A 23,080-nucleotide genomic window follows, 5' to 3' on the forward strand; every position below is an offset into this window, starting at 1 on the left:
GGGATTATTGTGGCCTCTACAGTGGGCATATCTGTGTTTTGGATGAAGCTCATGTTTGTTTTTTTGTCTTCTCACTTGATTCACAAGGACCTTCTAAGACAGCATTGATGTTCTCAGGCCTTGGTACGTCATCTATAAGTTGTCCAAGCTTCAGCACCATTGAGCACTTTGGGGAGAATCTCTGCCCAACAGACTTTGTGTTTAGTGTCAGGTCTGATATCATGATTCTCAAATTCAAGTGTGTAGGAACATAAGACTTAGCGGCAGGAGTAGGCCATTTAGCCCTTTGAGCCTGCTCCACCATTCAATAAGTTCATAGCTGATCTAGTTGTGGTCTCAACTCCACTTTCTGCCTGCTCCCCATCGTTCTCAGCTCCCTTGTTGGTCAAAAATCTGTCTAACTCGGCCTTGAATAAATTCAATAACGAGCCTCCACTGCTTTCTTGGAAAGAGAATTCCACATACTAATGACCCTTTGAGAGAAAAAAATTCTCCTCATCTCCATCTTAAACAGCAGACCTCTTATCCTTAAATTGTGTCCTCTGGCTCTAGCCTCTCCCAAAAGTGGAAACACCTTCCTGGTATCTACCCTATCAGACCCTCTCAGGATCTTATATGTTTCAATCAGATCACCTCTCATTCTTCTAAACTTCAGTGGGTTAAGGCCCAACCTGTTCGACCTTTCATCATAAGATAAGTTCTTCATCCAGGAATGAATCAAGTGAACTTTCTCTGAACTGCTTCTAACGCAGTTGTATCTTTTTTCAAATAAGGAGACCAAAACTATATACTGTATTCCAGATGTGTTCTCACCAAGACCCTGTACAGCTGCAGTAAAACTTCCCTACTTTTATATTCCATCCCCCTTTGCAATAAACACCATTATTCTATTTGCCTTCCTAATCACTTGCCACACCTGCATGCCAGCTTTTTGTGACTCATGTACCAGGACACCCAGACCCCCTCTACCACCAAGTTCTGCAATCTCTCTCCATTTAAATACTATACTACTTTCCTATTCGTCCTGCCAAAGTGGACAAGTTCACATTTTCTCACATTATGCACCATCTGCCAAATTTTTGCCCACTCGTTTAATCTGTCTATATCCCGTTGCAGACTTTGCAGAATCTGTCTATATCCCTTTGCAGACCTCTTCTTGACAACTTACTTTCCTATGTATCATGATGTCATCAGCAAATTTAGCTACCATACGTTTGGTCCCTTTGTCTGAATCACTGATGTTGATTGTAAATAGTTGAGGTTGCAGCACTGATCCCTGTGGCACTCCACTTGTTACAGCTAGCCAACCTGAAAAAGACCCATTTATTCCTACTCTCTGCTTCCTGTTAGCTAACCAATCCTTTATCCATGCCAATATGAAAACTGCACTCCCTTGCTATTGATTCCCCTTTCTCTGATCGAACCTTATTGTTAGCAAGCTCAGCATTCTGTTCAACCCAATGCAGAGCTTCAGACTTCAGGTACTCTCCATTACTAAGACCATTTACATCCAGTTGCAATACTAAATATATGTTTCTCTCTGCTGCTGAAATCCTCTTTCAACTATATATTTGACAATCCAAAACTCTCCTTGTTGGCAGCACATCCTGCTCTTCAAATAGTGCAATGCTGTCATGCTTTGTGACAGCATTGATCTTTGGAAGAACTTGGAAGACTTCTAAGCACTCCAAGCACATGATAACGTTTGCTGGATTAGCAAAAACAAATTAGTAACATTGAGATTATTACAGTGTTTAATCTGACTGTTGGTAAAGAAACATTAAGTATTCCACTGAATTGAATATTGTTGTTCATGCACCAAAAATGGCATTTTAAAAGATGTTTGTCTTCTGCATGTTCAGCTGATACCACTTTCACCTCAGTCAGAAGGCTATGGGAATTCAATTTCAGGATTTAACCACAATTATTAGAGGTGCCATCTTTCATAAGAGGCATTAAGCCAAGGCACTATCTTACAGGCTCAGATAAATGCAAAACAGTCTTTGCATCATTAAAACAGAACCGGGAAGTTCTCCCAGCATTCATCCCTCCGCCAACTCCACTGTAAACAAATTGTTTCATCATTATTGATTTCGTATTGGTGGAACCTCGGTGTGTGCATATTGGCTGCCGAACTTCCCAACATAGCCGTGACTGCTCTTTACAAATAATTATTGGATGTAATTTACCATAGGCTGAGCTAGCACATTGGATTAGGTGGTGTACCTCTTCTTCATTGTCAGATTTTTGGGATAAATAGCTTCCAAGATATGGAAAGTGAAGGTGTTGGATTTGATTCATTTGGTATGGGTTGGTGGAGCACTTGATCTTCCTGGTGTTCAGGACAAGTCCCATGCTCTTGTAGGCTTTGATGAATATGTCAACAGCCTTCAGAGTGAGCAAGTAGTACACACTGCCATCACAGTGATTAAAGTAATGGATTAGATGCTGATTGAGTGGATGGTGTAGAGTTTCTTTGTGTTTTGGCAGCTGCATCCATAGAAGCAAATGGAGTGTATTGCATCTCACTTTTGATGTGTCTTGTAGGAGGTGGAAACATTTTGCAGAATCAAAAGGTGAACTGATTGCTGGAGAATAACCAAATCATCTCTAGTAGCCACAGCATTTATATGACTACCCCAGTTAAGTTAATAGTTAAAGATGACACCTAGGATGGTGGGGGATTTGGTAATGGCAATGTCATTGCGTGACATGGGAAGGCGGTAAATCACACAGACGGAGCCATCTGTACTTATCCCCATAAACCTACTTCACAATAAACCAGAAAAATATTATGAAAGTTATTATATTTTCATCACAGTCTTGTACAGTTGCCTGATCTTAGTGGGGAGAGGAGTTTCCACTGAGAACAGGGAATATTGCATAATCTTTGCTTGTTGGGTGAATGTTGTGCTTTATCTAAAGGCCTGCTGATTAGTGCTCGGGTACAGGTACAGTGCCTCAAATCCAGCAAAATAACACAGACTGATCTGAGGCAGCTCCAAAGAATTTCCCGGCGTATCTTGCAGCATTGTCTCTGTTTCTTTCAAAACTGCTCTTTGCAATCCTTACTTTAAAAACACACCCTCAACACTCCACGTGCCCAACCCGAAAACCGGCATGATTCGAAATCTGGCACAGACTCAGCTCTGAGGTTATTGGTTTTGAGACACTGTACCTGTACTCAATTTCTGCTGTTGTGTGTGCAGTGGATATTTTACAAAGCTAACCTTAGACTTCCAAAAATTTGGCCGGTTTAACATTGGCTTTGTGCAAAATTGTGGACGCTACCGGACTGGTTCAGAGTTGCAGCAAAACACAAGATAAATGATTCTTTGGCCACTTGATAGGAATGTGCTAATTTCCAATCAGTCAGAAAATGTTCACCTGGTGACTTGTCTGAACAAACAATGTGTAACTTTTTGCATCTGGGTTTATATCTTCTGCATCGCTAATTGTGGATTTGTAGGTAGATGTTAAGTCTGCATTTTGGACTTGTTGGGGTCTGATTTCAGAAGTTTCCAATGTGATTAGGGGCCTAAGCAATCAATAAGTTGTGTTCTTGGCGCCATCCACAGATACATTTCTGTTACCTTTATGAGACCACGTACCAATTTTAATACACCATACAGCACTATGTGAAAGATGAACAATATGCATGTTTCCGATACATACAAGCTACTATTGAATTGCATAATTGGTCTCTTGTAACAATCCTGATTTGTTGTTTCCTGTCTACCTTCCCCAGACTGGATGGGAGAGGGAATGTTTGAAAATTGCTACTTTTATGACCTGGTTACCTGGTGCATAATTAATGTCAAAAGACATTTTTACATGCATGATAGCTCAGAATGTAAGAAAACTTTCCTGTTTGATTATCATACTTATGTGATGATTCCTTTTTTGTTTTTTTCCAGCTGATGATGCAATGGACTCTTTGTTGGTACTGTCTGATGCAGCTGAAGGTGTCGCCTCTTCCAGCTTCACTGGATTTGATCATGTGGCAGCTGCTCTGAGTGATGGTCAAGTTAATAATGAGACCAAAGTAGTAATGAAAGACCACGGAAATAATTCAATTGTTGTTTCTGAAAGCATTAGAGCATCTGGATTTCACTTAACTCAACAATTGGACACTTTCGCTGTAAATGAATTGGAGAAGTATAGCACAAATGCAAATTATGAAACTGGCCCAGAACAATGCATAACTTATCAGCAGTACCAGCCATTTATGAACCAATATAATTATCCCGTCAATCAGTTTTCTAGACTCTGTGTTAGTGACAAGTTGCCTCAGCTACTTCAGTCAAATTTGAACTCCTTCAGTTGTATGTCAAATCAACAGCAAACAGTAGCAGATGATGGGATGTGTCTCAGATACTCACAGTTTGCCTTGGATTCAAAAGACTGTGAAGAAAATTTGAGCCAATGTTTTGATTCTGAAAACAACATCTTTGAGAACAAATCAGAAGTTCAGTTAGATTATAGCATGTTTGCTTCAGAAACTGTTGAAAGGCCCAGCAGCAACAAGTCCTCCATTGAGCCTGGAGTTGCTTTTCCAAGCAGTATAAGCACAAGTAATGCAGATATTTGGACAAATCAAAGTGCAAGTAACAGTCTGTCAGCAGCCATTTCTATGAACATTGGCTCAAACAAGTATGGTGGTTCAGAGCATTCTAGTCGGAAGTATGACCTACATTCAGATACAGTGGACCAGCAAACTGGATTATTGCAAAGTAGTGACATTTCTGCTGAAGTAGTAGGAAAATGTTCTGGAAGAGGTGGAAAAGAAATATCATGGTTTAGACCAAATAGAAATCCATCTGTAGAAAACTGTGAATTATTTGAAGAGTGTCAAGAATATAAAGGAACAGATGAATTAAAGCCAAAAAGCAGCACTCTCCCAACGAAACCATTAGCAAATGAAGGGAGTAATTCAAACAATATGCAACAAAACACAACCTGTTTTCCTTACTGGTTTGATGTAGGGCAAGATACTAGTGGTGAAAAACTCCCTAAATTAATGAACAGTGGGGAAGTAAACTATCCTCAATATTCCAACAGTGTGCTCTTCACAAATATACCTCCAATCTCGTGGAATCTATGGGCTCCTGAATTCCAGCCTATGAGCGTGCCAAAGACTTTTGTCACCCCTATAGCAGTGAGTCCTGTAAAACCAAAGCCTCATGTTGTTTCACCATGCAGACCTGTAGGAGCTGTGTCTAGTCCTGATCCACATCATCAGACAAGGAGGCTGGGTGTCAACAACTTGCATCCAAAACCATGGTTAAATCAACATGGCATTCAGCAGTCACAGACTTGCGAGTATTCATTTCCACAGCATATGAATAGGAAGACACTGGGAACAGCCAAAGCGCTTATTTTAATGAGGGGACTACCTGGATCTGGGAAAAGTACCCTAGCCAGGTATGACATAACAATAATTTTTTTTTACATAATTAGGAGGCACATGGGTCGGGGCGGGGGAAGAAAATAATTTGTGTTAATCCAGTACTGTATCATGTTCTCAGAGCACTTTACAAGCAGTGGATTCCAATCATGTAACTTCTGAGCCAGAAGATTTCTGCTTCAAATCCCATTTCAGGCTCGCACATCATCTAGGGTGACACTTCAGTGTAGCATCAAGGAAATGCTACACTGTCAGGTGCCAGCTTTCAGATGAGATCCTATACTGAGGTCGGTTGGATTCCATGGCACTATTCACTGAAGTGCCCTGGCTCAACTGACATCCCTAAAACAGATCAATAGACCATTTATCGCATTGCTGTTTGTGGGATCCTGCTGTTGGCAAATTGGCTCCTAAGTTTCCTTACATTACAATAGTGATTATACTTGAAACATTTGATTGGCTGGGAATCACTTTGAAGGGCACTTGTGTAAATGCAACTTCTGTTTTAGAAGAGCAATCACTCTTCTTCCGTTGACAAAAGAGAATAATATTTTAACAAGTGTTACAGTATATGCTAACTTTCAGCTGGTTGAATTTTTTTAACTGATTCGCATTTTAACCTGTTAAGTTTGTACTGACTTTGTTGATTGTGTCAGATCATCTTTGGATGGTTTCTCTTTATTGACCTCCTGAGCTTCACTCTACATAGCTGCAAGCTGTCCAAATTCGCATTGGCTGCACCCAGCCATTCATCTTGGTCTTTAGCAACCTCTGTCTGATATTGCACTGAATCCTAAGTCTTTGAGTGCATTTTCAAGCCCGACAGGGCTTCAACTCATACTATCTTTGCAACCTCCTTGAACAACATATCTCAGTTAGTGTCTTTTGATCTTTCAATTCTGATGTCTTCTGCCTCTGCCTTTCATCCATCGTTGTCGTATTCTCATGTTATTTTCCAAAGCCCCATTGCTTTGCTATTTTTCCCTCCTCGTCCTTTCTGCCTTTATTAATTGTGCCTTTGCTCATCTATCTGCCCTTCTATTACTGTTTGCTGTCCATTGTTTACCATGTGATAAAATTTGGGCATTTATTACATTAAATAAGTTATATTACTGCCAATTGTTTTGAAGCAGCTAGGAGAAATTTGAAAATAATGTTTGTTGGAGTTATGTTGATAGGATAATACAGGTACACAGATGTAGACTAGTTTCCCCTGCAATTGGTTTATAAATCTTGGGTATACAATTAACAATACACGTTGTGTGGGTATAAAGTTGAATTTGAAATGAAGGTTACAGAAACCAGAAGAATATCCTAGTACAAAAGCAAAATGTTGTAGATGTTGGAAATCTGGAAAAAAAATGAAAATGCTGAAAATACTCAGCCGGTCAGACAGCATCTGTGGAGAGAAACGCGACTTAATGTTCCAAGTCTGATGGGTCATCAACCTGAAACTTTAACTGAGTATCCCAGTTATATCAACATTTTGTTGATATAATTCCACTCAAAGACCATCATTTTCCAGGGAAGAAAGGAGCACAGGTGTGTTACATTTCTGAGCTACAATCGGGTTAGGGGAGGAACGAGGTAAATTCCCTGCCGTAAACACCCCAGTGTAATTTTTTTATATAATACAACAAGTTACAATCAACTCAGAATGCATTGAATACTCCCAAGGTAGGCTTTGTGAATGGAGACATCCATTTTATATGACATCTATCTGCAGTACATGTTATGTCTATACTTGTCATAGAATGGCATTTATAAAGTTAAAATACCTGTCAAGAAATGCTGAAGCTGTTTTTTGTCCTTGGTCATATTTTGTTTAATGTGCAGCTCTTTTTGAAAACAAAATGTGGTATGCAAATACATAATAAATGTTAATACAGAGAAGATTCCTCTCAAGGCATCAGGAAATGCAGCCTCTGGAAACCTGTAAAGCAACCTTAAAGAAAATGGACAGCTCCTGGAATGTAATTCTGCCTGGCTGGATCAGCAAAGACAGCGCCCTCTGGCCGCTATCCCCTGCCACCCACTGTCCCAAACAACTTGGCTTGATTTTTTAAGGTGGGACAGTTGTATTGGCCTCTCAATTTTTGAGAACAAAAGCAAGGCTAGGAAGGATAGAGTTCTGCAACCCACGGAAACAAAAGTGAGGCTGGTAATCAAATCAAATCGTCCCTTACATTCAAACTGACCCTCCCTCATCATTAAACCAGGAGAACTGGGAATATGACTTGTGAACTACAGGACCTGTACTCAATACATCACCCTCCCTCCCCAAGATTTGGAGCAAAATTAATACTTTTAATCTATGGTGCCCCAACCATCCCACTGAAAGCAGAATTGGTACTGACAGTGAAAGGAAGGTGTACTAAACCACCCACTTTCCCTCTCCCTACCAGAAGGGAGAGAAGGATAGCCATTTTACCCCTCCTCTGTCCCTTCCTGCACTTCTTCTGTCTTTCACTTATCCATTCCCCACCTTTCCTACTGAATAGTAATTCAGCCTTTTTAACCCAGGCCAACTCCCATTGACAAAAATTGCCCTTTCCATACAATAGAAGCATAAGAACAATTGTTAAATGGAATCTTGATTATTTTAGTCAGTGGCCATCGTTGTAATATCAACAATGTTGATAGTAATAAGCTGTCAACAAGAGGTATTAGAGAAGGCTGATGAGAGTTCTGCAGATAATTTGTATAAGGAGGGCGCAGAGGAAATTTGCTAGAATTTATCAGGGATGAAAGACTTCAGGTTTTTTTGTTAATGGTAAATTGTGCTTGTCTAATTTGTTTGAGTTTTTCGATGAGGTAACAGAGGATTGATGAGGGTAATGTGATTGATTTGGTCTACACACACTTCCAAAGGGCGTTTGATAACATGCCACATAATAGGCTTGTAAGCAAAGTTGAAGCCCAAGGAGTAAAAAGGACAGTGATAGCATGGATACAAAGTTGGCTGAATGGTAGGAAACAAAGTATTGGTGAACAGTTGTTTTTTGGACTGGAGGAAGGTATGTATTGATCGATAGTAGGACCAGTTGCCAGTACTATGACCAGTGGTCTGTATTAGGACCACTGCTTTTCTTCATACATGTCAATTACCTGGACTTGGGTGTATAGGGCACAAATTCAAATTATGCAGATTACACAAAGTATGGAAGTATTGTGCACTGTGAGAAGCATAGTGATAGACTTCAAAAGGAAATGGACAGGCTGGTGAAATGGGCGGACATGGCACATGAAATTTAATGTAGAGAAGTGTGAAGTGGTACATGTTTGTAAGAAGAACCAGGAGAGGCAATATAACAAGAAGGGCACAATTCTAAAGTGGGTGCAGGAACAGAGAAACCTGTTAATATTGTTCACAAATTGTTGAAGGTGGCTGGGCAGGTTGAAGGTGGTTAAATAGGCATACAGGATCCTGTGCTTTATAAATAGAGGTGTAAAGTATAAAAGCAAAGAAGCTAAGGTAAACCTTTATAAAGCACTCATTCAGCCTCAACTCCAATCCTGGGCACTGCACTTAGGAAGGATGTGAAGGCTTTATAGATGGTGTAGAAAAGATTTACGAGAATGGTTCCCAGGATAAGGGGCTTCAGTTACATGAATAAATTAGAAAAGCTGGTTTGTTTTCCTTAGAGAGAGACAAGATTTGATAGTGTTCAAGATCATGAGGGGCCTAGGCAGAGTAGATAGAGAAAAATTGTTCCTGTTGGCAGAAGGGTTGAGAATCAGAGGGCATCAATTTCAAGTGATTGTCAAAAGCACCAAAAGTGGCATGAGGCAAAAGTTTTTTATGCAGTGAGTGGTTAGCATGTAGAATGCATTGCCTGAAAGTGTGGTGGAAGCAGATTCAATTGTGACTTTCAAAAGGGGATTGGATAAACACCTGTAGAGAGAAAAATTGCAGGGTTATGGGATAAGGGTGTGGGACTAACTGAGTTGCTCTTTTAGTGAGCTGGCACAGATATGATGAGTTGAGTGGTTTCCTTCTGTGCTGTAATCTTTCTGTTCGATTGGAAGTTTTAAATGAGGTGAAATTTGTAGAATGCATTTGGGTCTGTTTTTGACTCGGTACTGCAAACGCAATAAGATGCAATACTGACTTGCTTTTGGATAATGGAGCTAATCACATAAAACTATTTCACAACATAGAAGGTGGCAATTTGGCTCATTGTGCTCTCTGAAAACTCCTTTCCCTCTATATCCTTTGCAACTTTTCCTTTCCACATATTTATCCACTTCTCTTTTTACACCTATTATGGTTGAGGAATTGAATTCAAAAAGGAAGAAGCCTTGATAACTCTGAAAAATGATGGTTGTGCACCTTTGGGCTCCTCACTAATTCTGGAGCCAATGCAAAGCCAATCTGTGATGATACCAAAAATTGAGGGGTCTGTGATACAAGGTAAGAAGACTAAACAGCTAGGACTGTATTCTTTCAAACTGAAAAGATGGATGTGGAAGAGATTGATCAAGTTCCACTAAATGAGGTGAGTTTTGTTAGTTAAGATAATAAGAACCCAATGGCACTCACCTGTGCCAAAATTTGTGTTATCGTGGAAACAAGCAAAACCTATTTGCAAATTGCGAGACAACAATTCTTCTAATGCAAGCTTATTGCATAGCTTGAGAACTTGAAATTTCACTCATAACTAATAAGTTTCTATTGCACTTGGACAGAATGCTTGTTCAACAGGGGCCTAATGGAATGATTTTCAGCACAGATGAATATTTTTGTCGAAGTGGGCACTACCAGTTTGATCCTAGTTTGATTGGAGAGGCTCATGAGTGGAACCAAAAAAGAGGTGAGAAATTTTGCAACCTGTTCTTGGTTACTATAGACATTATTGCAGTGTGTTGGAGGAAGAGTTTATTTCAGTGCTTTCTGCACAATTAGGTGAACCATCTTTAACTTGTCATCTGAGTAATTTCAAAAACTACTTGAACATTATGCTTTCAATGTACAATTCTTATTCAAAATGGACAAGTTTAACAATGTCTTTAAGAAGCTGAGTGTCATCTTTGAATTTTTAAGGCATACAAGAGTTAGCTGGGATGGCTTATGATTCTCTTTTAGCCAGTAAAACAAAACTGAGGTTGTGGGGTGGTAATGGTTTTATGATTGTATGCAGTGCCAGCTTGACAAATTATTTTCTCGCACAGAAACAGAAGTAGACCATTTCATCCCTTGACCCTGGTCTGCCATTCAGTGAGATCGTGGATGACTTGCAAAGTAACTCCATATACCAGCCTTTGTCCTATATACCTTAATACCTTTGATTCTTAAAATTCCATCATTCTCAGTTTTAAAATTAACACTTGATCTTCTGCAAATGGCAATTGATGCTAGAGAGTTCCAAACTTCTACCACCCGTTGCTTCCTAATTTCACTCCTGAAAGGTCTGGCTCTCGTTTTAAGACTATTCTCCCAGTCTTACACTCCCCAATCAGTAGAAGTTTCTCCCAGTCAACCCTATCTGTTCCCCTGAATATCTCGAATAATTCAATCTAATCAACCTTTTACCTTTTAAATTCCAGGGATTACGATCTTATTTGTTTGATCTCTCTTCAAGATTACCCTTGAAATCCAGATATAATTCTAGTATATCCACACTGCATTTATCATTTCCTATGGGTGTGATGTGCAGTACTGCTCACAGTACTCCTGGTGTGATCTAACCAAGGCTTAGCACAGTTGAACTGTGACTTCTACTTGTATTCTATCCCTCTAGATATAAAAGCCAGCATTCCATTAGCTTTGTTGATAATTTTCTAAACACATTCATGACATTTTAATGATCTGTTTACCTTGATCCCACCTCTGGACATCCACAGTTCCTAGATTTTCACCATTTAGAAAGTACCCTATTCTATCCTTTTTAAGTCCAAAGTGGATGGCTTCACAATTGCCTATATTGAAATCCAATTGTCATGGTTTCTCCTATTCGCTAAACCTATGCATGTTTTTGCAATTTTGTCTGTCCAAACACTGCTTACAATGCAGCTTGCCTTACAAGTCAGTGGAAAATTTGGATACACGCCTTTCTGAACCTTCATCAAAGTCATTAATGAATACAATGAATAGTTGATGACCAATACAGATCCTTGCAGGACACCACTAGTCATATTCTGACAATTTGAGTATCTACCCATTATCCCCACTCTGTTTCCTTCTGCTTGGCCAGTTTACTCACTAGGTGAATGATTTGTCTTCAATTACATGACTTTCAGCTTGAGCAAACAATCTCTTATGAGGGACTTTATCAGATATCTTCTGGAAGCCCATTTAAATAACATCCATGGACATTCCCTGTCCACACTTCATTCATCTCTTCAAACAATATAATCACTTTTTTCACCTACCCTTTACAAGTCTATGCTGGCTTCCTTTATCAGCTGAAAAAATTCAAGTTGTTCAGTCACTTATTTATAGACTTCAGCAGTTTCCTGATAGCAGATGTTCGGCTAAATGATCTATAATTCCCTCTGCCACTTTTCTTAAATGACAGAGTAAATATGCGATTTTTCAACCTATGGAACAGTTAGCAAATCATGAGAAATTTGTAAATGTCCTATTATCTTCCCAATGTTTTGCCTATTTCTTTTAAAACCATCTGATCCTGGGGATTTGTCACTCTTCAGTGCCATTAATTTCCCCATTACTGTTATCTTTCTTTGGTTAATTTTGTTGAGCTCCTGTCCCCAATTCAGTAATAGTTGTCTAGGGTTGTCTGGCATGTTCACTTCTTCCTTGACTATAAACACTGACACAGTAATTATTTAGCATGTCAGCTATTTCCTTGTTTTCATTGACAACATCACTGTTACCAGTTTTCAAGGGACCCACATTACTTAAGACCACCCTCTTTTTTCTAATGTAATTGTGAAAGTTTTTTGTGTTGATTTTTGATATTCCTCACAAGTTTCTTTTCATATTCTCTTCTCGTCGCTCATGCTGTTTTGTTACCTTTTGTATTTTTCCTATTCGTCAGGTTCTGTGCTATTTTTTACATTTTTGGATGCTTATTCTTTTAGCTTTATGTTGTTTCTCATTACTTTAGTTGCTCACGGCTTTCTTAGTACGATCCTTGGCCAGACCACAGGACGTTGGGGAGAGATCCAGTTAGGGACCAATTACGTAGATAAATGTTGAGATTCAAGACAGACGTCGGTAAACACCAAGCCGAACAATCTCGTTGAAACTCTGTCTCACGAGGGGTTCCCAGCTTCACCTTCGAAGATCTCCCCTTGGAATTCTCTCCAAAAGTCCGTTCCACTTGGATGGCTTTAACAATGGCCCACCTCTCAGGATTTCAATCTCACCTTCCAAGATTCCTTCTCCCTGGATACCCGAGTACACTTAAACATTAGCTCAGTAGCAAACTTTCAGACCTATGGCTGTGCCAAGCAGAACACCACTGCTCCAAACAGGTACCTTTGCCGCAACCTTTGCCTCTCTTTATACTTAAAGTCTGCTCCCCACAGCTCTTTGGCTAACTTAACTGGGACCTGTTTCTGTCCCTTTTGCCTTTGCCACACTTGTGGGCTGGCAGACTCCCTGAAACTGACCGCCTCAAGAAGAGTTATTCATTGACCCTTGAACTGATCTGCGACCTATCAAAACACTCCCAGAGGGTCTCACCTTTGTTACTAGGCAGGAACCAATATATCAAACATTGGAACATCCTGTACCTTAAATGTTACAATCTCCACAGACTGTATGTAAATTTAGCACCCAGGGAGAGACAGATTAATGGATTTCATGATTGTCTTTTTTTTGGCAAGTAGAATTCTTGCCTTTCAGCGGTATAAACTGGTTATGAATCACATTAAATTCTCTTTGAACACCTACTGATCGTCAGATTTGTCCAGTTTACTGTGGACAGTCTCTGTCTGATCCCATTGAAGCCTGCCTTACCTAAAGCTAGGATCTTTGCAGTTGTTTCATGTTTCTCCCTTTAAAACACTACCTTGAACTCAACCATACCATAATTGCTGTTGGTTAGATGTTTATGCACCATTAGGCTGTTAACAAAATTTGGCTCATTGCTTATTACTAAATCTAATGTGACATGGCCCCTTGCAGGGTAAATTGTTTCAAAAAACTATCTGGGACATAGTGCAGAAATTCACTACCTCTCTGACTTGTGCCCGCCTGCTTATTCCAATTAATTTGACAGTTAAAATCCCCTATTAAAAGCACTTTGCCTCTGCTTCATGCTTCTCTAATCTCAGCATTTATAAAACCTTTCACTTCACAGCCACTAGCAAGGTGGCCTGTACACAACTCCTACTGTAGCACTGCTTCCCAAACTATTTTCCAATGTGACCCCATTTTAACACTTTAAAATTGATGTGATCCCAGATGCCAACAAAAACAAAATGGCAATAAAGCAGCTTAGTAATGCTTCCATTAACATGGTAACAAATGAATTACGGAGAATGTAATTTCTTCAGAATTTGAGTTTGAAATGATTTTGGCTAGTACATCAATAATTTGAGGTTAGAAGAGAATTTGCTAAATCTGATATGGTCTGTCTTCTGTTATGCTTTAACCCTGCTAATACTGTGTAGCCTGTATTCTATCATGATGGGAAAAAGCATATACATGTTTTTCTTTCTTAGTAATATTTTTAAGCAACACAAGGATTTTTAGAAATAAGAAATATCATTTGGTCCAACAGCTACACCCCTTTATGATAGCGGTGAATGTTTCCCCCCAGTTAAGTCGTGTAGAATGACAGGTCTTATCTCAGAATAAGAGGTCACCCATAGGTTGGAGATAAGGTAAAGTTTCTTTACTCGAAGGCTTATAAATCTTTGAAACTGACTCCAAAGAGCTATGGGTACTCAGTCATTGAGCATATTTAAGACAGAGGTTGATACTTTTTTGGATACCAGAGGAATTAACGGATATGGAGCTACTGTAGGAGTTGAGATATAAGATGAGAAGATGACAGAACAGGCTCGAAGAGCCGTATGGCCTACTCCCACCCCTATGTCTTAGACTCCTTATGTTCCTTATTAAAGTATGCATGCTTTAGATCACCTTGTTTTTTATTCATTCATGGGATGTGGGCATCGCTGGCTAAGCCAGCATTTATTGCCCATCCCTAATTGCCCTTGTGAAGGTGGTGATGAGCTGGCTTCATGAACTGCTGCAGTCCATGTGGCATAGGTACACCCACAATGCTGTTAGGGAGGGAGTTCCAGGATTTTGACCCAGTGACAGTGAAGGAAGAGGGATATATTTCCAAGTCAGGATGCTGTGTGGCTTGGAGGGGAACTTCCAGATGTTCCCATGCATCTACTGCTCTTGCCTTTCTAGATGGTAGCGGTTGTGGGTTTGGAAGGTGCTGTCAAAGGAACCTTGGTGAGTTCCTGCAGTGCATCTTATAGATGGCACACACTACTGCCACTATGTGATGGTGGTGGAGGGAGTGAATATTTGTGGAAGGGGTGCCAATCAAGCAGGTTGCTCTGTTCTGGATAGTGCAGAGCTTGAGTGTTGTTGGAGCTGTACTCACCCAGGCAAGTGGAAGTATTCCATCACACTCCTGACTTGTGCCTTGTAGATGGTGGACAGGCTTTGGAGAGTCAGAGGGCGAGTTACTCATTGCAGGATTCCTAGCCCCTGACCTCTTATAGCCACAGTATTTGTATGGCTAGTCCAGATCAGTTTCTGATCAATGGTAACCCCCAGCATGTTGATAGTGGGGGATTCAGCGATGGTAATGCCATTGAATGTCAAGGGGCGATGGTTAGATTCTCTCTTGTTGGAGATGTTCATTGCCTGGCACTTGTGTGGCGCGAATGTTACTTGCCACTTGTCAGCCCAAGCCTGGATATTGTCCAGGTCCTGCTGCATTTGGACATGGACTGCTTCAATATATGAGGAGTTGCAAATGGCACTGAACATTGTGCAATCATCAGCGAACATCCCCACTTCTGACCTTAGGATGGAAGGAAGGTCATTGAAGCAGCTGAAGATTGTTGCACCTAGGACACTACCCCGAGGAACTCCTGCAGTGATGTCCTGGAACTGAGATGATTGACCTCCAACAACCACGACCATCTTCCTTTGTGTGAGGCAACCAACGGAGAGTTTTCCTTGTGATTCCCATTGACTCCAGCTTTGCTAGAGCTCCTTGATGCCACACTCGGTCAAATGCTACCAAGGGCAGTCACTCTCATCTCACCTCTGGAGTTCAGCTCTTTTGTCCATGTTTGAACCAAGGCTGTAATGAGGTCAGGAGCTGAGTGATCCTGGTAGAACCCAAACTGAGAGTCCGTGTGCAAGTTATTTCTATGAAGTGTTGCTTGAAAGTACTGTTGATGACCCTTTCCATCACTCTACTGATAATTTAGAGTAGGGATGGGGTGCTAATTGGCAGAGTTGGAGGCTCCTCCTCCAGTGAGTTGTTTAATCGTCCACCACCATTCATGACTGGATGTGGCAGGACTGCAGAGCTTAGATCTGATCCGTTGGCTGTGGGATCACTTTGCCCTGTCTATCACTTGCTGCATATGCTGTTTGGCACACAAGTAGTCCTGTTTTATAGCTTCACCAGGTTGACACCTCATTTTAAGATATGCCTGGTGCTACTCCTGGCATGCCCTCCTGCACTCTTCATTGAACCAGGGTTGATCCCCTGGCTTGATGGTAATGGTAGAGTGGGGGATATGCCGGACCATGAAGTTACAGATTGTGTTCGAGTACAATTCCTGTGCTGCTGATGGCCCACAGTGCCTCACGGATGCCCAGTCTTGAGTTGCTCGATCTGTTTGAAAGCTATCCCATTTATAGCAGGTGTAATGCCACACAACACGATGGAGAGTATCCTCAATGTGAAGACGGGACATTGTCTCCACAACGAAATGTACAGTGTACTGATAGTGTCATGGACAGATGCATCTGCGGCAGGTTATTGGCATTATTCTGAACCACGTGCTAGCCATTTAACCAACTGAGCTAACTGGCCCCCAAGAGTAATCATAAGATAGAATTTCACATTGAGGGTGAGAAATTTGGGTCTGAAATTAGTGTTTTAAAATTCAACAAAGACATGAAGACATTTAGCTAAAGTGGAATAGGAAATAGTTTAAAAGGGAAGGTGGCAGAGATGCAATGGCAGACATTTAGGACTATGTTTCATAACTCTCAGCAAGGATATCTTCCAGTGAGATAGATAGATACTACGAGAAGGATGCACCATCACGTGGCTAACTAAGGAAGTTGAGGGTGGTGTCAGATTTAAAGAAAAGATGTACAAGTCTGCAAAGATTGGTGCTAGACCAGAAAATTGGAAAAAATTTTAGAAACCAGCAAAGGATAACTCAAAAAAATAGAGGGAGAAATTGGAGTATTAGAGAAAACTAGAAAGAAATACAAAACCAGACAGCAAAAGCTTCTACAAATAAATAAAAAGGAAGAATGAGCATTGATCCCTTAATGGATGAGGCTGTGGAATTAATAATTCGAAACAAGCAAATGGCTGTGACTTTGAACAAGCATTTTCTATCTGTCTTCACAGAAGAAGACACGAAATATCCCAAGAATAGTAGACAATCAAGAGGGCAAAAGGGAGAGTGAGACATAAAACAATCCCAATCGCTGGAGAAAATGTACATAAGAACATGAGAAATAGGAGCAGGAGTAGGCCATTCAGCCATCTCAAGCCTGCCCCGCCATTCAGTAAGATCATGTCTGATCTGCCCCAGGCCTCAACTCCTCTTTTGTGCCAGCTTCTCATAGCCCTCAACTCCATGATATTTCAAAAATCTATCTACATCATCTTTAAATACTTTCAATGATCTAGCCTCCACAACTCTCTGGGGTAGAGAATTCCAGACATACACTACCCTCTGAGAGAAGAAATTCCTTCACGCCTCAGTTTTAAATGAGTGCCTCCTTATTCTGTAACTATGTCCCCTAATTCAAGATTTCTCCACTAGTGGAAACGTCTCAACATCTACCCTGTCAAGCCCCCTCAGAATCTTGTACATTTCAATAAGATTGCCCTTCATTCTTCTAAACTCTAATGAATAAAGGCCTGACCTGTTTAGCCGTTCTTGATAAGTCAACCATTTCATCCCAGGAATCCGCCTAGTGAATCTCTTTTGAACAGCCTCCATCCTTTCATAAATACGGGGATCAAAACTGTACACAGAACTACTGGTGTGGCCTCACCAAAACCCTGTATAGTTGTATCAAGACTTTACTATTTTTAAACTCCAGTCCCCTAGCAATACAGGCCAAAATTCCATTTGCCTTCTTAATTACTTGCTGCACCTGCATGCTAACTTTTTGTGTTTCATGCACAAGAACGCCCAGGTCCCTCTGTGCTGCACTTTCTTGTAGCCTCCCTCCATTTAAATAATAGTCTGCCTTTTGATTCTTCCTACAAAAGTGCAATACCTTACACTTGCCCTAATTAAACTCCATTGTCAAGTTTTTGCCCACTCACTCACCTTATCTATATCCCCTTGCAGATTCCTTATAGAACCATAGAAAAGTTACAGCACAGAAGGAGGCCATTCGGCCTATCTTGTCCATGCCAGCCCAAGGACACCCAGGTGCCCTTTCTAATCCCACCTTCATGCATCCGGCCCATAGCCCTGCAGCTTACAGCACTTAAGATGCGGAGCCAGGTACTTTTTAAAATCACAACATGCCCTCCCATCTATTTTTTGTATCGTCAGCAAATTTGGATACATTACACTCTACCCCCTCCTCCAAATCATTAAGATAGATAGTAAATAATTGAGGCCCTAGGACTGATCCTTGTGGCACCCCACTAGTTACGTCTTTCCAATCTGAATAAGACCCATTAATCCCGACTCTATCTTTTGTGTGTTAACCGATCCTCAATCCATGCTAGTACATTACCCCCAATACCGTGAGCTCCTATCTTGTGCAATAACCTTTTATGTGGCACCTTGTCAAATGCCTTCTGGAAATCCAAATACACTACATCTACTTGTACCCCTTTATCAACTCTGCTTATTATATCCTCAAAGAACTCTAGCAAATTTGTCAAACATGATTTCCCTTTCACAAAACCATGTTGACTCTCTTTTATTGCGTTAAGCTTTTCTACATATCCTGCTATTTCTTCCTCAATAATGGACTCTTTTTCCCAACAACAGATGTTAGGCTGACTGGCCTATGGTTTCCTGCATTTTGTCTCCCTCCCTTCCTGTACACTGGCATCACATTAGCGGTTTTCCAATCTGCTGGGACCCTCCTGGAATCCAGTGAGTCCTGGAATATTTCAACCAATGCATCCACTATCTCTGCAGCCAGTTCCTTTAAAACCTGTGGATGCAGGCCATCAGGTCTTGGTGACTTGTCTGCCTTTAGTTCCATTAGTTTGTCAAATACTTTGTCCCTCGTGATAGAGTCTGCTACAAGATCTTTCCTCCCATTAGCTCCTTCCTTATCTGCTATCTTTGGGGTGCCCTCCACCGTGAATACCAATGCAAAATATTGGTTTAAGTTATCTGCCATTTCTCTGTTCCCCGTTATCAATTTTCCAGTCACATCCTCCAAGGGTCCCACATTCATTTTAGCCACTCTCTTTTTATATACCCTTAAAAGCTCTTGCTGCTTGTTGTTATATTTGCTGCCAATTTACTTTCATAATCCGTTTTCTCTCTCTTTATTAGCTTTTTAGTCATCCGCTGCTGGTTCCTAAAAAAAAAACAATCCTCTGGCCTACCACTAGTTTTTGCTGCCTTGTATGCCTTAGCTCTTGATTGGATACTCTCCTTGACGACCTTAGTTAACCACAGGTGGTTCATCCTTCTCATCGAGTCTTTTTTGACTGGGGTAAATATTTGCTGAGCGTTATGAAATACCTGCTTAAATGTCTGCCACTGCTCAACCACTGACCTTCCCCTGAGTATGCTTTCCCAGCCTGCTTTAGACAACTCTTTCTTCATACCTCTGTAATTGCCCTTTTTTAAGTTGAGGACACTGGCCCGAGTTGCTCACCCTCAAACTGGATTGAAATTCTCCCAAATTGTGATCGCTACCCCCTAGAAGATCCTTAACAACGATATCTCTTATTAATCCCACCTCGTTACACATCACTAGATCTAAAATAGCCCATTTCCGGATAGATTCTGCAACGTATAGCTCTAGGAAACAATCCCTGATTCACTCTACAAATTCGTCTTCCACGTTACCCCTGCCAATCTGATATGTCTAGTCAACATGCAGATTAAAATCAACCATGACAATTATAGTGCCCTTCTTACATGCCGCCATTATTTCCTGATTTATGCTTTGTCCTACAATGAGGCAACTCTTTGGAGATCCTATAAACAACTCCCACCTGTGACGACTTCCCCTTGCTGTTCTTTATTTCCACACAAACTGATTCCACATCACGATCTATTGCACCTATATCACTACTCACCACCATACCTGCCTCACTCGCAGTCACATACCTGCCTCACTCGCAGTCACATACCTGCCTCACTCGCAGTCACATACCTGCCTCACTCGCAGTCACATACCTGCCTCACTCGCAGTCACATACCTGCCTCACTCGCAGTCACATACCTGCCTCACTCGCAGTCACATACCTGCCTCACTCGCAGTCACATACCTGCTGTCCCTTACCATGGTCTAAATTTGATGCAATTAATCTAAGGGGTGTGACTGCCTCCTGAAACAGTGTCCAGGTAACACTCTGCCTCCCTGATGTGTTGCAGTGTCTGCAGCTCGGACTCCAGCTCATCAACTCTGAGCCGAAGTTCCTCGAGCAGCCAATACTTGCTGCAGATGTGGTCACCATGGATTGCACCGACATCCACCAGATCCCACATACTACAACTGCAACGCATCGCCTGCCCAGCCACCTCTCTTCTATTTAATTAATTAATTTGAATGTTAAATATTTTAAAAGTGAATTTCTTAATATACCCTTCAGGTGTAATACCGTCTCATGATTTAAACCACTTGGTCAATCAAGAGATACACGGAAGAGATACACACCAATCACCTACCTGTTTTCCTTTCTGAGAGGTAGAAACAGGTCCTCCTCATAGGAAAGCTAATGGGCCAAAAGGCTGACTAGTCCCTTGGACCTGATGGCCTGCATCCTAGCATCTTAAAGGAAGTGCCTCCAGAGATAGTGGATGCATTGGGTTGTAATCTTCCAAAGTTCCTTAGATTCTGGAAAGGTCCCAGCAGTTTGGAAAGCCGCAAATGTAACAATGCTATTCAAGAATGGAGGGGGACAGAAAGCAGGAAACTATAGTCCAGTTCGCCTAACATCAGTCATTGGGAAAATGCTAGAATGCTTCATTGAGGAGGTAGTAGCATTTAGAAGATCATAATACAATCAGGCAGAGTCAACATGGTGAAAGGAAAATAGTGTTTGACAAATGAGGATGTAACAAAGAGTGGATAAAGGGGAACTCGTAGTTGTAGTGTATTTGGAGTTCCAAAAAGCATTCGATAAGATGCCACATAAAAGTTACTGCACAAGATAAGGGCTCATGGTGTTGGGGGTGACATATTTATAGAGAATTGGCTAACTGGAAACAGGGATTTGGATGAATGGGTCATTTTCAGGTTGGTAAACTAACTAATGGAGTGCCACAGGCTCAGTCCTGGGTCCTCAACAATTTACAAAATGACTTGAAAGAAGGAGCTGACTTTACTGGAGCAAGATTTGCTGCTGATAAAAAGTTAGGATGAAAAGCAGGTTGTGAGGAGGATACAAAGTCTGCAATGGTATATAGATAGATTAAGGGAGTGGGCAAAATTTTGGCAAATGGAGTATGATGTTGGAAAAATGAGAGGTTGTCCACTTTGGAGGAAAAATAGAAAAGCAGAATAATAGATAATGGGGAGAGACTGCAGAATGTTGTAGTACAGAGGGATCTCGGTATCCTTGTACATGAATCACAAAAAGATAGCATACAGGTACAGCAAGTAATTAGGAAGGCAAATGGAATAATTAACCTTTATTGTGAGAGGGTGAAGAATAAAAGTAGGGAAGTCTTGTTGCAGCTGCATGGGGCATTGGTGAGACTGCACTTGGAGTACTATGTACAGTTTTGGTTTCCTTACTAAAGGAGGGATATACTTGCGTTGGAAGCAGCTCAGAAAGAGTTGACTAGGCTGATTTCTGGGATGAAAGCGTTGGCTAGGAGGAAAGGTTTGATCCTGTACTCACTGGGGTTTGGAAGAATGAGAGATAATATTAAAACATCAATGATTCTGAAGAGGCTTGACAGGGTAGATGCTTGGAGAATGTTTCCTCTCGAGGGTAAATCTAGAACTTGGGGACACAGTTTGAAAATAAGTGGTCATCCAATTAAGCTGAAGGTGAGGAAGAATTTCTTCTCTGAGGGGGTCGTTAATCTTGGGCAATTTTTTCCCCAGCGAGCAGTGGAGGCTGAATCGTTGAATATATTCAAGACTGAGTTAGGCAGAATTTTGATTAACAAGGGAGTTCAGGCAGGAAAATGGAGTTAAGGTCACAGTCAGATCTACCATGATTTTTTCAAATGGCGGAGTGGGCTTGATTGGCCAAATGGCTTGCTTCTGCTGTTATTTCTTATTATCTTATGAATCTCCTTTTTGGTCTCCTTCAGCTGTGCCATGACTTTCCACCTTAGCTGTCTTAGACTCTGATTTTCCACTGCCACAGAACTGTTCCTTCTGCTGAAAATCTTAAGCTAAGAGCTCTGTGTCTGTTCTGACCACCGGCTGAAATTTGACCTCTCAGTTTTGCTTATTCTTCCCAATTCACTTCCATTTCCCAAGTAACCGAAGCCACAGACTGATTTCTCAAAAGTCTGATGTCACAGCTAGGAATTTGAATTTACAGTTACCCCCAAAGACACCTGGAGATTTGGGTTTCTGTTGCAGTCAGGGATTGTCTCAAAGAAACACAAGCTTTGAAACCCTGGTCAGTATAGACAATGGCTTGCCAACTACAGATTTCAACGCAACACAATTATGAAAATTGCTTGTGACAGCCTCACTGTCCACGAACTCCCATGTACTGCAGTCCAGGCATGCAACTTGCTTTGTCATATTCCGATCTACATTATTTATATCTAGTTTATTGCCTGTTGCAAGTTATTTTTCTTTAGCAGCATGCTAATTTTCACTAAGCAGAGGACAAAAATTTTAAATGCTTCTTCAAGTTTGCATTACAAGTATTGGTCATGATTAAGTAAAAAGGCAGCACCTCTTGCCCCTTCTGCACAAAATTCTCACTTGTACCACAGAATTCCCAACTTTCGCACTCTAAGGCTGCACTCTTTTCACAACCACTCTGTACATTGTAGATACCGTTTACTTATAGGCTGAGTCACACCCAAGTTGCAACTGCTAATTCAGTTTCCTGTTCACAATAATTAGCATAGACAGTTTACAGTTGATTACAGTTAATTGCCACTCTTGCCATAACCCCAGCTTGTTCAAAACATGTTATTCATTGAAAGGGTAAACTTGGCAGCAAAATTTGGTTTATCAATTATTCTTGCACGCCTTAAGATCTAGTTTTGAATCCTGGCTGGACCACTGGATGAAAATATCTCTTGTTTATGAATGCTGTTTGCTAAAGAAACTCTGAAAAATTGCAGCAAAGTGCAGAATCTAATGTGCTAAATTGGATAGATTTCGAACAGATCTAG

General features: G+C 40.9%; 1 protein-coding gene and 1 long non-coding RNA gene across 2 annotated transcripts in view; both read left to right on the plus strand.

Moving 5' to 3' along the window:
• Positions 1 to 23,080, plus strand: part of LOC144683608 (uncharacterized) — a 559,012-nt gene that overhangs the window by 473,188 nt on the left and 62,744 nt on the right. The gene's annotated exons all lie outside the window — the stretch shown is intronic.
• Positions 1 to 23,080, plus strand: part of n4bp2 (NEDD4 binding protein 2) — a 97,711-nt gene that overhangs the window by 11,887 nt on the left and 62,744 nt on the right. The window contains exons 2-3 of the mRNA XM_078546540.1: positions 3,918 to 5,424; positions 10,097 to 10,221. Coding sequence (XP_078402666.1) covers positions 3,918 to 5,424; positions 10,097 to 10,221 — 1,632 coding nt within the window. The remainder of the gene's footprint in view (positions 1 to 3,917; positions 5,425 to 10,096; positions 10,222 to 23,080) is intronic.

Source organism: Cetorhinus maximus, chromosome 1 (genome assembly GCF_964194155.1).
Source record: "Cetorhinus maximus chromosome 1, sCetMax3.hap1.1, whole genome shotgun sequence".
Taxonomy (NCBI): Eukaryota; Metazoa; Chordata; class Chondrichthyes; order Lamniformes; family Cetorhinidae; genus Cetorhinus; species Cetorhinus maximus.